Source organism: Phascolarctos cinereus, unplaced genomic scaffold (genome assembly GCF_003287225.1).
Source record: "Phascolarctos cinereus isolate Bilbo 61053 unplaced genomic scaffold, phaCin_HiC Scaffold_4;HRSCAF=312, whole genome shotgun sequence".
NCBI lineage: Eukaryota > Metazoa > Chordata > Mammalia > Diprotodontia > Phascolarctidae > Phascolarctos > Phascolarctos cinereus.
In genome coordinates this window covers 619,157,549-619,170,317 of record NW_027555847.1, presented here as the reverse complement: position 1 = coordinate 619,170,317, position 12,769 = coordinate 619,157,549, and the positions used below count along the sequence as shown (strand labels likewise).

At 36.3% G+C, this 12,769-nt stretch overlaps 1 protein-coding gene across 2 annotated transcripts in view; it reads left to right on the top strand.

The window, feature by feature from the left end:
- MRPL13 (mitochondrial ribosomal protein L13) overlaps positions 1-12,769 on the top strand; it is a 47,568-nt gene that overhangs the window by 9,614 nt on the left and 25,185 nt on the right. For both annotated transcript variants that reach the window (XM_020964978.2, XM_020964977.2), the window contains exons 3-4: positions 3,021-3,114; positions 5,819-5,879. In XM_020964978.2, the coding sequence (XP_020820637.1) occupies positions 3,021-3,114; positions 5,819-5,879 (155 nt within the window). The remainder of the gene's footprint in view (positions 1-3,020; positions 3,115-5,818; positions 5,880-12,769) is intronic.

Below are 12,769 nucleotides of genomic sequence, written 5' to 3'. Positions count from 1 at the left end.
AACCAGGATTTAAGTCAGGAACTCTAACTATAAACCTTTTGAAGGACAAAGCAGCTAATGTTTTTAAGGGTCCACTGTGTGCCAGGTACCATCCTATGTCCTGGGGATACAAGTTCAATGAATAAAACTCTCAAGGGGCTTATAGTCTAATGAGAAATGACAATTGATCAACAAGCATTTATTTATTAGGTACTTATTATGTGCCAGGCACTGTTACAGGGTCTGGAAATACAAAGAAAGGCAAACACAAGGGCATATATAATCATATATAAAATAATTCTAAAGGAAATAGATACAAAGTAGTTAAATCCCAGGTTGTTTGGAGGGCAATAGAGATTGGGGGTACCAGGAAAGGCTTCATTTAGAAGAAGATACAGCTTGAGCTGTATCTTAAAAAAGCAGTCTGTGAATCTTTTTGTGGTGGCAAAGAATTGGAAATTGAGAGGATGCCCATCAATTGGGGAATGGCTGAGCAAGTTGTAGTATATGAATGTAATGGAATACCATTGTGCTATAAGAAATGATGAACAGGCTGACTTCAGAAAAACCTGGAAAGACTTATATGGTCTGATGCTGAGTGAAGTGAGCAGAACCAAGAGAACTTTGTACACAATAACAGCCACATTATGCAATGACTAAGATTGTTAAACTGAACCCTTCTCAGCATTACGAGGATCTAAGACATCTCCAGAGGCCTCGGGATGGAAAATGCTGTCCACATCCAAAGAAAGAACTATGGAAGTCGAATCGCTATCACTTATTTTTACCTTTTGTTGAGTTTTGTTTCATCTTTCTGATGGTTCCTCCTATTGGTTTTAATTTTTACTTACAACTTCACTAATGTGAAAATATGTTTAATAGGAATGTAAATGTAAAGCCTGTGTCAGATTGTGCACTGTCTTGGGGAGGGTGGGGGAGAAAAATTTTCAACTCAAAAGCATATGGAAGTGATTGTTGATAAATCAAAATAAATTAATAAAATTTTAAAAAAAAAGGAGGAAGTCTGTGAAGCAGAAGAGAGGAAGGAACATATTTTAAACCTAGGAGAAAAACCAGTGCAGAAAGTGGGTTTGTCATGGGCATGGATTGTCATGTGTGAGAAGCAGAAAAGGGCAGTTTCAGAGTGTAGGAGGGGAAGTAATGTACAATGAAGCTGGAAAAATAGGTTGGGGACAGTTTGTGAAAAGCTTTAACAGCTAAAAAAGAAGAGTTTATATTTTATCCTAGGGGCAACAGGAAATTACTGAATTTGGTTGAATAGTCAGGCAATTTAGAGATGATAAGATCATTGTTTAGGAAAAATTCCTTTGGCAGCAAGATATGGAGTAGAGTGGTAAGAGACTTAAGAGAAGGACCAATTAGGAGGCCATCACAATAACCTAAACAGGAGGTGATAAGGACTGAACTAAAGTGGTAGTTGCCAAGTAGAGAAAAGGGATCAGATGCAAGGCATATTATGGAAGTGGAAACAGGAAGATTTGGCAACTAATTGGGTATGTAGAATGAGAAAAAGTGAGCAGTTGAGAATAATGCCAGGGTTACAAGCATAAACAACTGGAAGAGTGGTGATGTCTTCAACAAAAAATAGGAAACTTCGGTAGAGGGGTGGGTTTTTGGAGAAAGATACAAGTTTGGTTTTAGACATGTTGAGTTTGAAATGTCTCTGGCACTTTCAGTGTGAAATCCAGTTGATAATATGAGACTGGAACTGGGAGAGAGACTTGGGTTGGATGTATAGATATGAGAGTCACTGGCATAAAGATGATTGAACTGATAAAAGACATTAAACTGATGAGCTTTTATGAGGTTGATAAGAGATTACAGAGGGAAAAGAGTAAGGGGCCTAGGACAGCTTTAGGAACACCCCCAGTTCAGGTGCCTAATGTGGATGGTGAGATGATATTGGGAAGAAATGGTTAGACAAGTAGAAGGAGAACCAGGAGAGAGTAATGTCAACAAAGCTCAAAGAAGGAGGAGGAAAAAGTGGTCAGCAAATGGATTGAGAAGGATAGGGACTGAAAAGAGAGGATGGGATTTGGCAATTAGATCATTGCTACTTTTGTTGAGGTCAGTTTCATTTGAGTGATGAGGAAAGAAGCCATATTGCAAAAGCCAAGAGCTAGGTAAGAAGAGAAGTGGAGTCAGTCATTTAAAAAAAAAAACCATGAACACTGGAAATATTTAACATAGAGAAGAGAAAGTTTGGGGAGATACATGATCACTATCTTCCAATTATTCAAAGAATTGTTGTGTGAAAATACATTTTTTTTACTATGCTTCATCCCAGAGGTCAGAACTAAGATGAAGGGTTGGGAACAGAATGGGTTGTTTCACTACCTAGCAACTTCTCCAACACTGGACATGTTTAAGCAGAACCTGAATAATCACTTGATGGAGATGTTGTAGAAGGGATTCATGCTTCACGTAGGAGTGGATTGGATTTCATCTGTCATCAACTCTAAAATGGCAGGTACTTCCTCCCAAGGTTCTAGTCTTTTCTACTTTAACAGCTAAAACTAGATTTTTGGTGAGAATCAGGTCCTAAGTAACACTTACTCTCCCTGCTTCTGCTACCTTGATTGAAGATTGAAACTGCCAATGAAGCAGGTCAAGAAAGCTGCTCTGTACTGTTTTTATAGAGAATTCCAGCAGTTGAATGAATAGTTGAAATCCCCAGTCACTACTATAGTATAGACTGTTAGAATTGGAATCAATTAACACAAATTTATTAAGTACTTGCTGTGTGCTATACAGGGGATCGATTACCAAAACAGAATGAAAGTTCCTGCTCTCAAGAAGCTTGTAACGTCCCCCTGTATCTTTCTAAGTGTTAATGGACCCTTCCTACCTTTCTTTTATCATCCTATAAAAATCTGCCGCAAGAGTTTGATATTCCCCTGTAACTTTCATTTTGTCATTTTGAGTTTTTTTGGTAACTTTGTGAGCTTTTGTAAATAATGCCATTTTTTTTCCTGAGTCAATTTTTGTCTCATTCAAAATTTGAATGCTTTTTATTCTAGGTAAATGTGGGGATCATGTTGTCATAAAGAACACAAGGCAAATTGCGTTTTCTGGGAACAAATGGGAACAGAAAGTATACTCTTCACACACTGGGTAAGTTAAGTGATGATAATATCAGTGTAGCTAATAAGTTAGCATGATGTTGAACTTGCTATTGCTCTTTAAGGTGAGTAGCATTATTGATGTATTTTTAAAACTACTTTTTAAAAACTTGTTTTTAAGAAGGAATTGCTTTTACCTTTGCTGTATACCTAAATCACTCTTAAATTGACTGCATACAACTTTTATTTTCAGTCACAGTATACAAAAATATTTGATACTAGCTGTAATTTTTACTCTACCAAGACAAGCCTTTAGTATGAATAGGAACCAGGCTCCCATCCTTTCTTACCTAAATTATTATGATTTCCCAGTCAGCATTCCAGCCTCATGTGTTCATTCCCTTTAATTTAAATACAACTGCAAAAACCATTCCATTCTCTTTGGAGAAGAATTTTATCATGTCTTTCACTACTGCTATACTGAACTCTATGCAGAGTTCTATGGTGCCTTTTTGTTTTTATTATCGAAACCATATTTCCTACTAAAATAGTTCCTGTTCTAACCCTGCCATACAAAATGCATCTCCGTTTTTCCCACATGGTGTCTATAGCTTATTGAAACAGACCTCATTGTCTACATCCTGTTTATCCCTTTCCTTTCTAGGGATCTTGTGCAGGCCTGGACTTTGTTTTTGCCAACTTTGGTACACTGAACCAAATCTGTGAGGTCTTACTGAATTTAACTTAAACCCGTCTTTACACATTTCAGCTCTATAACTCACTTTCTTTTACTGGTCATTGAGGTTATTCAAAAAATTTAAAGGTCATTAAGAAGATAATACAAAAAAAAAGCAAACAGGATAACAAGATTGTGACCAAATTAAATCTCCACATTGATGCAAAGTGTCATTATGTTCTTCTGAAAGTAATAACCAACAGTACACTTTCATGATCTATGATAATGCAAGACAGTTCAGAACAACCTTCCGTGTGCAAACACAGTGATACCCATATATTGGTAGTCATCCTATCTTCTCGAAGCTCCCTTATATAGGAGGAAAGCATTGGACTTTTATAATAACTGTTTTCCAATTTTACTTTTTAAAACTTTATTATTTGTTTCAAAACAAAATGCCAGTTAGTATCTTACTTTATGGTTTCAAGGGATACTTGATGCCTTCAGGACACACACAGCAGAAAAGTACAAACACATTAGAAATATAGTAGTTTATTTCTAAATTATTTTTTTAAAAAAACCTTTTGAAACAGTAACTAAAAGAAGAAAAAAGGATCTCTAAAAATGGCATTTCTCCTATCATTAAAAACAAAAGTACCCAGTTATACTATGTACAGATTTTCATTCTTCTTCTTGAAATCTCTCAATATATAGACCTGTGTCATGAGCACTGCTGACAGTTAAAACCCCAGAGACTTGGTACTGTTTGCCTACACAGTGCTTTCTCATATCCACTTTGTGGACTACCCGTCTAAGCTTTTAAGGTCACTCAGCAATCACTTTAGAAGCATTCAGAGGCAGCTAGGTGGCGCAGTGGGTAGAGTCCAGCCGTAGAGTCAGGAGGTCCTGAGTTCAAATCCGGCCTCAGACATGACACTTACTAGTTGTGTGACCTTGGGCAAGTCACTTCACCCTGATTGCCTCAGCAAAAAGCAAAAAAAAAAAAAGAAGCAGCAGCAGCATTCTATAAAGATCTGAAGGTATCAAAGGTGATAACTCTGTTATTCTCTTGTTCTGTGACATTTTGTCCATGGTGGAAAAGTGGACAGGAAATAAAATTGCCAGCCAGACAGCCGAGACTGAAGTGTTGTGGCATTTAATCAGCCAAAAAGATTCACAGTGACCTATTAGCACATTAAGCTTTACTTCTTGGACAGTGTATACACAGAAAGCATTTTAAAAATCACTGGACCAGTCTGTTCATCTCTGCAGAATAATCTTATATTTGAATGGTGTTTTGTACTTTTCAGAGGACTTTCACTTATAGTAACTAATTTGACAATACAGAAAAATTAAGTAAGTCAGCCAAGTTTTGTCATCACCCAGTGTGAGTCTTCTGTATAGCAGCTCTATGTAGCAACCCTGTTTCCCACACTGTATAACACTAAGCAAAACTCAGAGAAGGTAGATTCCAAAACTTAAGTAATCCACTGCCAGTTTTACAGTGGCAAATAGATTTGGCCAATGTTTCCGTTTTAAGTCTAAATGGTTAGATGACAAAACATCAGCTCTGTTCAATTATGAATATAATATGAGCTTAAATATAATTTAAGCTTAGCATTCCTTTATGTTCCCCTTGTATATTAAGTTGTAGTTGAGGCCCTGTGATATAATTATGCCCTTGAAATTTCTAAGGACTAAAATTGCTATATATAAAATAACAGCAGTTATAAAAATATTTCAGATGCTTGGAGTTTAAGACATTTTCAGAAAACTACTTTAGGAAGAATGATTTTTCTTATCAGTGTAAAATGATGTATTTATGGGATAGCAAGGTGGTGCAGTAGATAGAGCACTGGCCCTAGATTCAGGAGGACCTGAGTTCAAATGCAGCCTCAGACACATAACACTTACTAGCTGGGTGGCCCTGGGCAAGTCACCCCATTGCCTAGCCAAAAAAAAAATTATATGTACATATATATATATATATATATATATATATATATATATTTAATTGTGGAATATTGTGTAGAAATACCATTCTTCCCTCCTTGTTTAAAAACATGTGTTTATTTAATAGCTACCCGGGTGGTTTCAGACAAGTTACAGCAGCTCAGCTTCACCAGCGGGATCCAGTGGCAGTAAGTCTTAACATTTTTTGCAAATATATTATTTGGAAAGCATCTCTTAAATATTTCCTCAAAACAAGTCTGTCACCTCTCTCCCTAATGCGTGTTATCCTCTTTTTATTTCTTTCAAACAAGCTACAAAGACTGATTTTAAAGGGTATAATTTGTCAGAGAGGCAGTATTCTGATACAATGAAAAGAAGATTGAATTTGGAATTGGAAGTCTTGGGTTAAAATGTCAGCTTTGCCACTTGACTTGAGCAAGTTACTTTCTCTCCAAGCCTTAATTTTCCCCACCTCTGAAATGGAGATGATGATTTTTGAAATAACAACTAGGTCAAAAATATTTCTTCTCATTTTGAAAAATGTGCTATATTCTTGGTACATATTATTAGACTGTTGAATGCCAAAATAAATGCCCTAATTTTGGAAGATTAATAGGTTTGAATGAGTTGCCCAAAAGCAAAAGTTTTTAAATGAAAAAGGCCTTTGGAAACATAACCTGTTTGATCACAAACCATAACTATTAGATCAAAGTATATATTCTCTTTGATGTTTTATAAATTATGCATCTCAAGTCTTTAAATATTTTAATTTTGTTCTTGTGTATCAGTTATACACTAGGAGGCAGTGTGGTCTAACTCTAATTATAAGATCATAAGCTTTAGAGTTGGAAGGGACCTTAGAAATAAAATAGTTCAGCTCCTTCATTTTACACATGAAGAACCTGAAAATTAGAGAAGTTAAATCACTTGCCCAAGGTCACACAGATTGTAGGTCACAGTGATTAGCTTTGCTCCAAGTCTGCACTCTATCCACTAAATTGTGTTACTTAGAAACTCCATAATTTAGTTTTTTGAATCAATTAATGATACTTTGCCCAACTCTTAGACTATTTTTTAAGAGCAAAGAACTATAAAATGTTTGAGACAGTCTTAGAAAATGTTTCAAAAATTGCCCCTGTAGTTAGTAAATCAGGAGCTTTTCCATGCTTTATATTCTTTGAGAATTTCTGGAACACTATAAGGTTGTGATTTGACCGTGATCACATAGCTAGTATGTCTCAGAGGCAGAACTTGTACCAAGTTTTCCTGACCCCTGGGCCAGGTTTCTAGCTACTACACTATGCTGCCTCTGGGATTCAGAGTATTAATGGATGAAAAGTAGCATTGGGGTGAGATAATTTCTAAGTCAGTACCAGAGTAGAAATTATTGATTCTATTATTCCCAGAATGACAGAATTTTGGGTCTGGAATCTCAGAAATGTCTATCCTGTTGTCTTCACTTTACAAGTAACCACCAGGAGGTAGTTGAACATTGGCTTTAGAGTCAGAAGACTCTAGAGTCATAATTTTGTCGCATATTAGCCATATTTCTAAGAGCAAGTCACTTAACCTATTTAGACCTCAACTTTGTACTCCCTAAAATAGGCTCAAGGTGCCACCAACCCCATGAAGCCTTCTCTGATCCCTTTAGTTAATGTAAGTAGTGTGTATCTACTTAAGAGAGAGTGTGTGTGTATGTATGTGTGTGTGGGCACATGTACTCACTTCTCCACAGTAGAATGTAAGTTCCGTGATTTCAAGGACTATTGAGTATCTGCCTTGGTATCACCAGAACCTAGTACAGTGTGTATCCTGTTTGTTTTTCATAATATTAAGAAGTAATTAAGATTCCTTTAGTAACAAGAACTTTTTCCATCCAAAAACACACCATTTTGGGGGCATCTAGGTGGCACAGTGGATAGAGCACTGGCCCTGGAGTCAGGAGGACTGGCCTCAGACACATAACGTTTACTACCTGTGGGACTCTGCCAAGTCACTTAACCCCATTGCTTAGCAAAAAAAAAAAAATACCGTTTTTCTTTATACTAACTGATAAAATCAGTGAACATTCAAAAGCTTAATGGAATTCAGATATTTGTGTGTTCTCAATTTTGTCTAATGTTTTTATTATATTAATCACTAAGACATACCTCACATAAAATGGAAAGATAAAGTTTGAATTTTTATGAAGTGGTAACACATACAGTAATTTAAAGTTTAAAAAGAAGTTCTCTTGTAACAGCTTCATAAGGTAGGTAATACAAATATTATTCGTATTTTGCAGATGAAGAAACTGAGGCTTAGTTAGATGAAGTGACTTAGAGGGAACATTCAGTATTGTCAAGAGTGCTTTAATTCCAGTGCCAGGCCTACAATGTACATAAAGGTATACCATTTATCTATAGACAGTTATTCTTATATAATAAGAAAGGGCCTAGATAATTAGAATAGTAAAATCTTATAATTTGACAAGAAGAAATAACTTTAAGGACTCTGTATTTTTAAAAGCATTCGTCATGTATTCAGATTTTAGACTTTAAAATGAAAGTATTTAGGAACTTTAACTGCCTTCCAGAAATCACAAAAATGTAATCTAATTTTAAAAAGAATCTTGTTTAACTATTCCCACAGTTTATTTGCCAGTTTTTTAGAAAAAGGAAGAAAAAATTTAAAACAGGTCATTCTCTGTCAGAAAATATCCTTTAGGGATTATAGCTTTTGTTTTGCTTACATGTTGATTCATAACAAGCAACTGGCTTCAAGGAAGTGAAGCATGGCCAGCCTGGGCCAGTCCCCAAAATGGAGGCCCCATGAAGAAAATTGCCAATGAGAGAAGGATGCCAGCATGATTACTCAGATCAGCTAGTAAGCATTTAAGTGCCTGCTATGTGCAAGGCACTGTGCATGGTGGAAAGATATTCCAGGGTGAGAAGGTAGCTGAGACATGCTAGAAAGTCATGCAAATGACTGAAAGATATAGAGGATACAAGATTCTACTATGCTTATTGTTTGTTTGGGGTTTCTCAGTGGGGAGGGTAGTGGCAGGGGTGTTTTGGTTGTTTTGGAGGTTATTTTACTTTTCACTGAATGTGATGACTTTATTGATGTTGTGCAGTATAGGACTTGGTGCTTCTTCCCCTTAGAAGGACTGTGTTTGGGGCATAGGGACATAGATTAAGGATGTGGGCTCCCCAGTGGTAGAATTTCTCTTTTGGCTGATGATGAAGATCCATGACTTTCTCCTTTACCCCATAGAGGCCATGTAGACCATGTGGTTTACTATAATTGGTTACTGTAAACATTCTCAGTTTCAGCCAGCAAATGACCTTGCAAAATGGTCATTAAGGGCAGTCCCAGCACTAGCATCTTTTAAAGTCACAAGATACCACCTGGTCCTCTGCATAACCCAAGATGCCCCTCAAGGATCCCTCTGATAACTTGCTTCACCACTTTCTTGATATCATCGTATTGGGCAGGTTTCTCCAGGTGACAGATCAGATCCATTACAGATACAATAGGAGTAGGACCACAAAAGGCCATGCTTGTGAGATTTGGGGCAGTGCCACGCCCATCATGTTACAACTTGCCAGAGGGGCCATCTACTGTCTTCTTTGTAGGAATAATGGCATGGGTTTGTGATAGTAGGTTCTCCCACAAGGCTAAAGTTGTTGTTAATGACCTGGGACAGGGGAAACAATCAGTTGGTGTTGCAGGAGGCATTGCTAACAGGAATTACCATATTTCTCTTGGTTTACTCCCATCACAAAAGTAAGAATATCAGTAGAAGGGACAGAGGTGATTACATGCTTATCTCCACTCTTTAAGTGAGCCTGAGCTTCTTCCCAGGTGGTAAAGGTACCAGTGGACTCTGCTATATACTTCGCTCCAACATCTCCCCATTCAATATTGGTGGCATCACACTCCTATAAGCTAGTAACGGATTTTACACTGATTACCAGCTTTCCCTTCTGAGCCTTGCCAGTGCTTTTGAACCTGCCATGGGTAGAATAATTGGAATATATAAATGATGTATTTGAGGTCAGTGAATGGGTCGTTGATAGCCACAACATCCACTGTGCCTGAGCTAAATGAAGCCTGGTCACAAGGCACCCAACAAAGCCAAATCAGTAGGCAATTGAATGAACAAACCATAGAACCTTATTCTTTTTTTTTTTTTTGACAGGTAATGAATATGAACATTGAGTTGGAATTGAATAGGAGGAAATGAATAAACTAGATTGCATTTGGGAGACTATAAATGTTGACCCCAAATTTCAGCCTGAAATGGAATACTAATATTCCTTTGGTAGCATCATGTAAGTAAGTCATGGAATACTTCAGGCATCAAAGAATTAGAGTTGATTACCCAGAGAGCAATTGAAAGACACATGTCAGGCATGAGCAGACCACATGTAAGATGTTATGGGCAAAGCGTTACAAAGTAAAGTCCTTGTAAAAGATGACCTAAAAAAAAAAAGAAAAGAAAAGATGGGCTGGTCAAATGGCAAGAATGAAGGAAAACAAACAGATAGGCTACTTACACTATCAGTATCTTCCTTTTAAAGAAAAAAAAATTTAATAAGTTTTTATTGGTATCTTCTGTTTCTTACATCATCATAGATATCCCTAGTATCTTTCCCCATTGCAGGGCCATCTCATATAATAGTAATTTTTAGAGAAGAAAAAAGTCAGCACAATTGATTAATTCATTGAAAATGTCCAAAAATATGTGTAATGTGTAATACTGTGGACCTCCAACTTCCATGAAGGGGTGGGTTGGGGTGTCCTGATATCTCCAAGTCCTGCTTATATAATTTTGTCATATTTACTTTTGGGTTTTGGATGTGTAGTTGTTCTTTCCATTTACATTGTTGAAGTTAACTATGTATATTGTGGGGGTTTTTTTGAGGGCAGCTAGTTGGCACAGTGGATAGAGTGCTGGGCCTGGAGTCAGGAAGACTCATCTTCCTGAGTTGAAATCTGGCTTCAGACATTTACTAACTGTACAACCCTGGGCAAGTCACTTAACCCTCTTTACTGGAACTGGTGAAGGAAATAGCAAACCACTCTAGTATCTTTGCCAAGAAAACCCCAAATGGCGTCAAGAAGGGTTAGACACAACTGAAAAAGACTGAACAGCAGTTGTTTTCTTGGCTCTATTTACTTCACTGCATCGGTTCATGTAAATCTTTCCATATTTCTCTATATTTATTACACACATCATTTCTTATAGCACAGTACTATTTCATTACATTTATGTACCACAATTTATTTAGCCATTCTACTTTGTTTTCAGTTTTTTGTTGTCACTAAAAATGCTGCTATAAATATTTTGGTGGATATGGGAACTTTCTTATTGGTAGCTTCCTTGAGGTGTACGGCCCCAATAATGGAGTCTAGTTCAAAGTCTGTGGACAGTTTAGTCACTTTATTTGCCTAATTTCAGATTGCTTTAAAAAGTGGTTGTACCATTTCACAGCTCTACTAACAATGTATAAATGTGCCTCTCCTTCCAGAACCCTTTCACCACTGACTGCTCCCATTTTTTTGTCATTTTTGCCAATTTGCAGGGTGTGAGCTGAAACCTTAGAGTTGTTTTGGTTTGCATTTCTCTTATTAGTGATTACGAGCATTCTTTCATGTGGTTGCTAATACTTTATCATTCTAATTTTGAGAACACTTTATATCCTTTGACCACTTATATATTGAGAATGAGAAATATACCAAACCCTTGGCAAAGACATTTAATGCAAAGATTTTTTTCCCCATTTGACCACTTCCCTTCTTATCCCTAGGCACATTGAACTTTTGTAATTGCCTCTACCTCTTGTTTGGTTAAGAATGCATCTCCTGCCCATAGTTGTGAGAGGTATATACTCTTTCTCTTCTAATTCCTTTATAGTATGATCTTTAATAGTAAGGTCATATATCCATTTAAAATGTATTGTGAAATATGGTGTAAAGTGTTTGTCTAAGACTAATTTCTGCCTGACTGCTTTCTAGTTTTCCCAGCAGTTTTTATCAAATTAGTTTTTTCATAAGTTTCCATTTTATCATACTGGGTTATTGAGTTCTTTTGTTTCTTAATCTCTTTGTCTAGTTCCATGGATCTCTGTTTTTTTTAACTGGTACCAGATGATTTTTATGACTGCTGCTTTATAATATATTTTGAGGTCTGGAAGTGCTATTTCACTCTTCAACCTTACTTCTTTTCATTATTTCCTCTACTATTCAAATCTTTGGTTTTTCCAAATAATTTTTTTATTATATTTTCAAGTTCTGTAAAGTATCTTTTTGGTAATTTGACTCATATAGAATTTAAAATGTAAATTAGTTTTGCTAGTATTATCATTTTTATTGGGCAGCTAGGTGGCACAATGGATAGAGTGCTGACCCTAGAGTCAGGAAAACCATAGGTGAATCACTTGACACTTTGTGCCTCAGTTTCTTTCTCTTTAAAATGATCTGGAGGAAATACCAAACTGCTCCAATATCTTGGTCAAGAAAACCCCAAATGCGGTCGTGAAGAGATGGACACATTTGAAAAACAACTAAACAGCATTATTTTTTATTATATTGGCATGGCCTAGACATGAGCACTGAATAGTCCTCCAGTTATTTGGGATTTTCTTTAAGGAACACTTTGTTAATGAATCTATACAAGTCTTTGGTATGCTTTGGTAGGTCAGTTCCCAGATATTTTATGCATTTTTAGTTATTTGTTATTATCTTCTTAATGTCTAGAGGATTTGAGGAAGACTGTCAGCATGTTAAGTGGATTCTATGTGGTAAACTTGTGGAAAGATATGGAAAAGTGTCAGAAATGGATTGTGACCTGCATCAATGGAGTCAATCACCCATATTAATTAAATCACAGATCCTTTACATTATTGCATAATTTAATAATATTGCAAAATTAAGAATTTAAATGGAGTTGGATAATGTGAAAATAGGCATTTTTTAAAGGACAGTGATGCTCAAAGGTTTCTGAAGGTCATTGGGGAAAGATGGTCTATTTTAGAATTTAATATGTTCAGAATTTTGTTGTATATGCTCTTGGTTTAGATATGAATTAATC